The sequence below is a fragment of the Trachurus japonicus genome, chromosome 7, assembly GCF_045865225.1.
Source record: "Trachurus japonicus isolate A0001 chromosome 7, Traja_1.0".
NCBI lineage: Eukaryota > Metazoa > Chordata > Actinopteri > Carangiformes > Carangidae > Trachurus > Trachurus japonicus.
The window spans coordinates 18886863-18896575 of record NC_140913.1 but is presented as its reverse complement, the minus strand read 5'-3'; the positions used below and the strand labels follow the sequence as shown (position 1 = coordinate 18896575).

The 9713-nt window shown below is 43.6% G+C and overlaps 1 protein-coding gene across 1 annotated transcript; it reads left to right on the top strand.

Annotated features, from left to right (window-relative positions):
* The first annotated feature begins 3746 nt into the window (after nucleotides 1–3746).
* On the top strand, nucleotides 3747–7990 carry adora1b (adenosine A1 receptor b). The gene is made up of 2 exons (XM_085781848.1): nucleotides 3747–4442; nucleotides 5997–7990. The coding sequence occupies exons 1-2, from the start codon at nucleotides 4111–4113 to the stop codon at nucleotides 6799–6801; spliced, it is 1137 nt and encodes a 378-aa protein (XP_085637974.1). The 5' UTR covers nucleotides 3747–4110; the 3' UTR covers nucleotides 6802–7990.
* The last annotated feature ends 1723 nt before the right edge of the window (nucleotides 7991–9713 follow it).

The window sequence follows — 9713 nt, the reverse complement described above, 5'->3', positions numbered from 1 at the left end:
CCAAGGTCCAGGGACCCAGGAGGGCTACAGTAGTTTCACCCAGATCAGCTTCCCATCAGTGAGTCCTGTATGACAGTGTTGACTGAATATTAAACATGTCAAAATGTGGGATGTAATCTTTTTTTTTAACCTTGATAGTTTTAGAGAAGCAGGAAGTGGCACTCTGCTCTGTCTGCCAGTGTGTAGACAGATGAAGTGAAGAGCCGTGGGAGATACAGCAAAACACTTGAGAGGCTCAGTATTTTCTGCACAGTAATCTTATTTGGGGCTGGTGTTGGATGACGTGGAGGCGTTCTCCCCGTAGAGCTGCGTTAGGGAGCTTGTGGTTTGGGTTTAGCTTTTCTATATGAGTGGAGCTCCTCTTCACATTTTGGCATATAGCTACACTTATAAAAATAAATATAGCAAAAAATTAAGCAAAGAAAGGAATCCATGTACGTATATATAAAGTGATGAATTACTTCTTCAAATCTAATATCCTGCAGGCTATGTTCTTGATAACTTGACTAGGAGTTTACTACAACTTCACACATGACTTTTCCTGACTTTTTGTGCTCAAAAATCTGTCTAAAAACCAGTGATGGTGGATAATAAACAATGAAAATTTATTTAATGTAAATAAAAAAATTTGTGCAAGCTTTTTCTGCGCGCATACTGAATATTTTCTTAGATTTCACGTTCTTGTATTTTAGGGCAAATCCCAAGCATCAAAATATCTCAGTTTTGATGGTGGGTGGATTTTCTGTACGATGCCAGACAAAAAGCTGCTGAGCTCGCTGTTGACATTTTTCATTTTCACCCTGTCAGAGCTTCAAGTGGATGTGGTGGTTAATTTTCTGGGCACATTGTGAGCCATGAGCAGACAAGATGATGTCGGGCAGCCAGTTGGCAGCTCTGAGCGGAGCTCTTACTCTGAAATCAGATGTCCACAAGGTTGTTTTATCTTGTAGTGTAAATGGCATATCACATTAAAGTACCAGTTGTTAACTCCAGAGATCAAACGGGAAATGTTTCCATCCCATAAAGTCACCTGTTCACTTCTATGACATCTATTATTCATGAGGCAATAAAATCTGTCTTCTGTTGACATGCTCTCCCTACAGCTGTTTACTATGACCTCCAGCAACAATATCCAATTAATTTTTATAGCAATTTCTCCTAATCATATAGAGGGAATATACTGAGTGAATGTGTTGTGTTTCTGGAGAATTTCCATGTAAATTACAGAGGGCCACAATCCACTCCTATCCAGCTATAATAGTTTAGAGGCTGCCCGGGTGCTTGTTGGATTGTCCAGGGGATACATGGAAGTGCTTGAGTGCTCTCATATTGCCTCCTATCTGAGATTTTCATTTTAAATCTTCTGAGTGAGGGAAACAGAGCTATCCATCTTGTGTTGTTTTTTTCTGGAGTGTCCCATATAATAATACTGTAATTTTATTCCTCAATGTCTCCTGCCTATTTGACACACTTAAAATGTTTTCCTGGAAGTTCTGGATAACAGGACAGGGACCCAAGTCTTTGCTGGATTTAATAATATGGCTGCCGTTTGGTTCAGCTGTCCACTGAGGGCACCACTGGTTCGTCACTGGAGACTTTTTCTTTTCTTTTCTTTTTAAATGACGGAGCAATATTGTTTTTGAACTCAGTTCAGCCGACAAGACTCTGGGGAGAAAGATGCTGTGTGATCTTTTTTCTAATTTGAATATGGACATGGTTCAATGCTTGGATCTTCATCTAGGCAATTGAAACCGCCTTATAAATTGTGCTATGTCAGAACAAGAACTGCTGATGTGCTTTACACACAGGAGGTCTCTGCAGGGAGAGAGCACTGAACTGTAAAATCTGTTTCCCAATTGAAAATATGACAAACATTTAGTGAAGCACTTTTTTATTTCCAGACTTGGAAAGACAGTTGGTGCAAGACAGCTTAGTGTCTCACTGACAAGGAGAGTCCATCTTTAAGAAGTCTGAATGAGATAAATGGTTGGTTTTACATCTCACACAGTGACCCAGTGATGCCCTCACATGTGAAGAAGCACAAACAAGTTTGCGTTTTCCATGTTGAGCATACCTATGTTGCTCTCAGTCTCTAAACTCTGATGACAAACACAACTCAGATTAAACTGTACCTCTCTCTGCATCCTGGTGCTTTTCCCCACTGACGTTTGACATGATGTGATACAGATTGATATCTTATTGTAAAAGCAGCACTAAGGGTGAAATGCACATATGATGGTGCGTCTTATTTCAAAGAGAAAATGTTCAGAATCTCTCTTGATTGTCAGCCATGTTGGCCATGGTGTGTTGGCTCGCACCAGTTTGTCTGTAAAGATTGATTTCTCACGCGTTACCATGACGCTAATGCTCATTAACATTTCACAAGTGGGTCGGGTGCCAATCACTGCAACACGACCATATGGCTGCTTTCCTCCTCTTCTTCATATTGGCTGACCTCTATACCTCACGCCGACGTCGCTGACTATAACACTCTAGTCACAGATGGAAGCTGCCATCAGCTCCTGCTGACTGCTGGCTGTCCCACCATCATACACTGTCTGCGCATGCTGAATATTATCCTGCTTTTCCCTTTGTTATTGTTTGACTATAAGTCCCATGCCAATGCTCTGCTGGAGTTTAGGAGCTTCACTCCGTCCTCCTCCATATTACATCAGTTACAGTGAGCAGACATAAATCACCACCTGGGACCCTAACACATCCAGTGTGCGCCGTCATTCCTTGTTGGAAGTGAAGACAGAAATCCCTCCATGGTCAGAGATCAGGCTGCCTGCCTGCTTTGCAACCCTTGAACCCCAGAGACGGTGCACAAGATGTCAGTGCTGTAGTTCACTCCCATGAATGCAGCGCTTGGCTGCTCAAGGTTCATTGTGTGTTTCTCAGAGTCACCGGGGTCCCGAGAATAGCCAGAGTAGTGAAAGCCAAGAGCAGGAAATACATCTTGGAAACCTGCAGTTTTGCTTTTGGTTTATAAAGGATGATTAATGAATATATATATCTTACACCTGAATATCTGTCCAGATGTAGCTCTGAAAGAGGTACATGTTGGAAAAGGAGGAAAACAAGTGGGCTTTGAATTGTGTGCTTTCAAAATGTTACCACTGCAGTCCTCTGTCACTGAGAGACCTGTGAATGTGCTACAGTGGCTGCTCCCATTTCCAATAGCTTTATCAGTGTTATTTTCTGTCGGCTGTGTGGCGGTTCACTGCCTCACCTTTTATCATGACAATGGGCAAGTGAGCAAGGTCCATTAGCATTCAGAGAGGCGTGGGAGAAAGGCTGGCAAAGCAAGTGGGAGTTCAGATCACCTCTGCACTAACACCTGACTTCCATGGGACAGTCCCGCAGAAGGCTGCAGCAGCAGCAGCAGCGTGCGTTTATTTCTGCTTCATGAATAAAGCTGTCGCAACCACAGGAAATAAATAATCTCGAATGGAACCGGGATTATTTTACAGAGACAAAGAAGGCAAACCTGAATGGGACTTTTTTTTTTAAAAGGCGAGAAAGCCCACACAGCTATTTTAGGCAGCAGTATTAGCTGAAAGCACAACGAGGGAAAGAGAGAAAGGGAAAGAAGAAGCACCCGCCTGCACAGGAACTGCAAGTGTGCGCGCTTTCCCTCGCAAGATAGTTGATTATTTGCTCTGTTAAAACCTGCTTTGATAGATTTAAACACACACACTCAACAGACGCAGACCGCTGAGGACAAAGAGCTCTCGGTGCGCACTGGAAGGATGCTGCTCTCACTGTAGGAGCAGGTGTATCAGCCAAGTGGAGGCGCAGGACACACAGAGTAGGAGCGACGACGCACGCCTGCCTCCAAGACCACTACACCTGCTCCGAGAGGAAAACCCCCGTCATCCTCAGAGATGCTGCCGGTTTACGCGCCTCTTCCCTTGAAACACAACTGGATTTTCCCTGCAACTCATATGCGATAACCCTGGACAGCGTGGAGCTGATGGACGCACAGCACATTTGGAAAATACTGTAGCCCGGTGGCACACACTCACGCACACAACGCGCTCGGAACAAGGAGCGCTGCTTCGCTGAAAATCAATCTTGTTCTTATCAAGGACACAATCATCTGCAAGGATGCTTTTCTCAGCAGAGGCGCTCTACATTGGGATGGAGGTGGTGATTGCACTCGCCTCCGTGATCGGGAATGTGATGGTGGTTTGGGCCGTGAAAATTAATAAATCGTTGCGAGACAATACGTTTTGTTTCATCGTCTCTCTGGCTCTGGCGGATATTGCTGTAGGAGCCCTCGTCATCCCTTTGGCCATTACTATCAGCATCGGACTTCAAACTCACTTTTACAGCTGCCTGCTCGTGGCGTGCACGGTGCTGGTGCTGACGCAAAGTTCAATCCTGGCCCTTCTGGCTATAGCAATTGACCGCTATCTCAGGGTCAAGATCCCGACCAGGTAATGCGGTTTTCACAGCCCACGCATGGAAACAAAAAAAAAGACTTACTGGAAAAGTGATGATGATGATGATTTATTTCCCAGAAAAGCCTACTCACACACAGCAGAAGACACTAGACCTCCAGCGCTCCTGTGTTCCTGCAGGCATTGATTTCCTCATGGGTCATGTTTCACTTCACAGGATGCCATTCCCAGTATGTGCACATAGATCTGAGTCAGTAGCAGCCTATGACAGCTCACCAGAGCATGGCTGATTAACTAACAGCTTTAATTAGTCCCACTGTCCATCTCTAATGTGAGTGGAAGTGTAGTACAGTGACAGAACTGGTGCGCCTCTGGGGTGGGGTTGTATCCAGGTTGTCTCCTTTTGTGTCTCTGGGGGGGTCAGGTTTGCTGTCAGTGGTGTTCAGTCTCCCCTCTTTCAATTTGATGCACAGGACCACCAGTGCTTTATCATGCCAAGCAGAAACAAAAGGCTGAGCAGTGGTGCTGAAAGGCTAAAAAGATAAGCTTAGTAGAGAGGGGAATTTATTGTCTGAGGGTTTTGTCTGTGATAGCCTCAGACTTTAATCTCCTGTTTAAGACACCAGTCAATCTTCCAGGTTTAGATGGCACATCACCATGCATTTTAGGCTCTGAGTTCTCAGTTTTATTTTGTCTAAAACCACCCAAAGCCTATAGTTGTGTGTGTCACAATAACTTTTTATACTTATATACTTAACCAGTTGTTATATAAATCAGAGATGTGCTTCTTAATCCATGCTGCGCTGTTGTTTCCCTTTTTTCCCCACACTCCCTGTTAGATCAGTGTCTGATCTCTTCTGAGCAGGCGGGTCCCCAGGCTCAGTGTGTAAATAATGATCTTTTTCTCTGTGCTTCAGACACAGGACCTAACTTAACACATACATCCCCAATCAATACTAATCCAACATGTGGCACCTGTGACAGCCAGGCTAAATTGCAGGATTTTGTTCAGCTTCAGGCTACACTTTAACAAAGGTCATGCTATTGTAATGGTAACATTTCCCCTGCAATTACTACATCAGACATTGTAAATATCAACTGTTAGGAATCAATAACTCAACACACTTCCTGGCTATATGCTGGATCAGATGACCGTTTTCTTCTTCTATTTCTCTACCTCATCCTTGTTTTACGAGTAAAAAACCCCAAAACACATTGATAAACGCAAACCAGAAAAGCTGGCGTACTGTAGTTTGTCAGCTACTCCAGCTTCTGTCCATTGTCCTGCCTTAATGAATTAATAAATACATTTTAAGCACTATAAATCAGTTTTCCCTGAGCAAAATAAGAGCAAAGTGTGTGAGTAAAGGTTTCTGTCTTGTACAACAAGATATATGATGCTGCAAAGAGCTGTGTGCCGTGTCAAGGGACTTGTGGTTTAAATGGTTCTTTCTTGTGAATCGCATGTTTTGTCAGCCCAAGCACACTGCCACAATGAAAAATGGTGTAAAAAGAAGAAAGCATGTGTGTCCCGGCAGTGCTGTGACAGAAAGTGCTGACATGCTGATGCTGTGTTGTTTGCTCTTGCAGGTACAAGCGGGTGGTGACCCCTCGGCGAGCGGGGCTGGCCGTGGTTGTATGCTGGACGGTGGCTTTCATCGTGGGGCTCACACCCATGTTAGGCTGGAACAACCTGAGGCGTCTCCAGCAGAACGGCTCCATCAGCTCCGACCTCGTCATCACGTGCCAGTTTGAAAACGTCATCAGCATGGACTACATGGTGTATTTCAACTTTTTCGGCTGGGTGCTCCCGCCCCTGCTTCTCATGCTGCTTATCTATGCAGAGATCTTCTACATGATCCACAAGCAACTTAACAATAAGAAGATCACCGGCTGTCACACAGACCCCAACAAGTACTATGACAAGGAGCTGAATCTGGCTAAATCTCTGGCCCTGGTCCTTTTTCTCTTTGCTAGCAGCTGGCTCCCTCTCCACATCATCAACTGCATCACACTCTTCTGCCCTGACTGCAAGACGCCCATAGTCCTCCTCTATATTGCCATCCTGCTCACCCATGGCAACTCCGCTGTCAACCCAATTGTCTACGCTTTCCGCATTAAGAAGTTCCGCACAGCCTTCCGTAAAATCTGGCAGCAGTACTTCTGCTGCAAGGACACACCAGCTCTGGAGATCCAGCCCAGTGACAGGAAAGAGATGCCTAATCCAGAGCCACAGCGGGCATCGCCACCGCAGCTCGCTCAGACAGAAATCTGTAAACCTGACCCACCACCGCCACAGGAGCCACCTCCACCTGAGCAGCAGCAGGACCAGACGTCCGAACCACAGCAGCAACCTAAAGAACATCCGCCCTTACTGGAGCAGGATGCAGTGTAAGCCGTGGGATGGAGCAGTTTGCAGGCTGGGGAAGTAATGATCAGTGCACAAGCATTGGCTCTCTCCTCATTTGAATGTAGTCTAATGGGGAGTATGAAGCGCTACGATGCGGCAGTGACTGAAGCGACTTGGATAATAAACACTGAAAACTCATTTATCTCAACTCAGGAGGAGTGGATTAACTAAAAGTCCGGTTATGAGAAGAAAAAAGGAAAAAAAGGGTATCTGTAAAGGTGCAATAATGAAAGTCGTTTTGACCGTGACTGTGTTTATCTTAGTAACAGACTGAAGACCCTAAGCTTTAACAGTTTTGTTCATTATGGTGAAACAGTTGGTGTGAACATTACCAAACGTGCAATATAAGTTATTGTGGTTGGTCAGTATCAGATTATCAAATGTAAAAAAAACTTGCTAAGGACACTTAAACGTTGAATAGAGCAGGTTCATCTTACTACTGTAATACTGTGTGTATGTTTAATCTGGCAGTGGCTGAAGAATATGAATGTAATAATAATGTAAATAAGAGACTACAGCAGCACAGCTGTGAGCGCTCATCTCTTCTTCAGGGTCTTAATCGCACAACGGTTGCAGAGCAGAGTAGCACTACAGGAGAGATTTTTGCAGCAAGGAAGTGTGTGCTTGTGTGTGTATGTGTGTGTGTAATGTGTGCTGATAGAAGGGTTTTGTAATCCCTTACTCTTCCCTGCTGGAGCTGAGTCCCTCGGTGATCCAGCAGCACTGTTCCATTGCAGAGGAGATGGACAGGGATAAGAAACACGCAGCTGGAGGAAATGAGAGGTTTTAACCTTTTAGAAGCTGCGTGCAGGAGACTCGTGTCTGCAGGACGAAAGGCACTCATGGGGAGAAAGACAAGATGCACTTAAAGCTCATGTTTATCCAGCCTCCATACCAGCTGGTGGCAAGAGGGGGTTCACTACCCCCCACCCCCCTGTTTGGACTGGTAATCATTTTTATCATGACTTACCACTAGAGTCAGTGGCTTCCAAGGCCTTATGCAGTGTTTTAATTAGTCTGGACTGGACTAGTACAGACAACATGAAGATTGTGAGTATCTTTATTTACCCTGTAAGCTCTACATTTTGCGTACTGCCAAACTTGGACATCTATAGATTAGTATTTAAATTCTGTTCAGTGCCACTGACGTAACAACACTGTATGAGAATGTAAAGTAACGTTGTTTTGTCTCTTGTTAAGACTCGGAGCTCTGGCCAGAGTGGATGACAATCTCTTGGTTTTGACATTTTTTTCTTGCTGTCTCAACAAACATGTTTCTGACAGGAACAAGTCTGGCTGAGGTGACGGTCACAACAGGAACCTTCACTCAATCCACCACCTGTATCACGCTTTGTCTACACAGTGTATAGGCCAGGTGGGTTGTACATAACACACATTTGAGGAAAAAAAGCGGATAAATAAATGTATAATAATGATGTGCTCTCTATAGGTAATGCTATTTATAGGTTAGGTTTACAATTTAGATTCCAATAGAAATGTGGAATATAGTCTACATATTTGTGATTTATGCTCTTTTATGTCATTTCTCAGCTTAATGAATAATGTCTGGCACAGATATGACGAGGACAATCCTGTCTCTCAGAAACGATGTTTAAGGAAAAGTGATATTGACCAGATCATGTTTTGGAGGTTGTGTCTGATTATCTATCATCGAACGTATGAGTTACCTACCTACTGACAAAGTATGTAATCTTTTGTTTCTTTTTGCCAAAATCTTGCACTATGGCTGTTACATTGTTCAAACTTCTGAGCAAGTGTTCATTAACATTTAAACATATTCATGAAAGTTTTTCTAACTTTAACTCAAGTGCTTTTATTGCTTAAACATAACAGCAGGTGTCCAGTCCTAAACCCACCACCCACGCTGCATACTCTGCCTCTGAACTTAAACCAGTGAGTCACTAAACAGCAGACATGACCCCTTGTGAGCACCATGATTTTGGATTTGTACTGTCTCCTAAATTATGTTTATATCATCAAATTAGATTTCTAGTTATGTTATATAGACATTTGGGAGACAGTACAAGTCCAAAATCATGGCGCTCGTTTGAACAAGGGGTCATGTCTGCTGTTCCATTCGACTCACTGGTTTGGTTTTCTGCTCAGCAACTCTATTCAAGGTGATTTGTTTGAGCATTTTACCTTTATTTTATTTTAGACATGGGGACAGAGAGGGGTATGATATGAGCTGTGTGCCTATAAGCCAATAGCTGTGAGCTGAGGAGCTAAATTATGCTTCATGTTTTAAATCAATGATTTGAATTACTTTGAGGAGTTGGCTAGATTGTAAGATAACTCCGATATTAACTCCATACAGTTATCAGTATCAGTATCACTGTTTATTATATATAAAATAAACAAGCCTACAAATCAAAATCATGAGAAGAAATGATTCAAAGTTAGTCATTTTCTCAGGGAGAAATGACAAACAGCCAAAAAAAGAAAGACCAAATAAGACCTTATCAGTCTGTACCTTCAGCACGTCCCGTATGCTATCTGAGAATACACTCATACATACAACCACCCTCCCACCCAGTTCACCGATTCAGCTATTTCCTTAGAAAGAATGATATATGGGATTTCTACCTATTCACTCCTCTTGAGAAGTCAGCACTTCCTGAGTTAATTATTCCCCAGCAATCAACACTGTAAGCCCTGAATCTCACCTTTCTATTGGTACCTCGCCGCAGCTCAGCAGCGCTGTCATAATTCTCATTACCACATTACAATAATGCAGCGAGTGGCTTCGAGATAACAGTTGAGAGTTGTCACAACTCTGACAACCCATTCCTCTACTCTGTATATGAATTCTTTTGATATCTGGCGACGTCTGATGTTCCTGGAGAGTCCATGTAATCCCAGTGAGGCCGGCTCAC

Excerpts from the sequence above, each read along its gene's own strand:
- adora1b (XM_085781848.1), top strand. The coding sequence starts at position 4,111 with ATGCTTTTCTCAGCAGAGGCGCTCTACATTGGGATGGAGGTGGTGATT. Across the intron at positions 4,443-5,996 it reads AGGGTCAAGATCCCGACCAG|GTACAAGCGGGTGGTGACCC; the intron begins GTAATGCGGTTT and ends TTGCTCTTGCAG.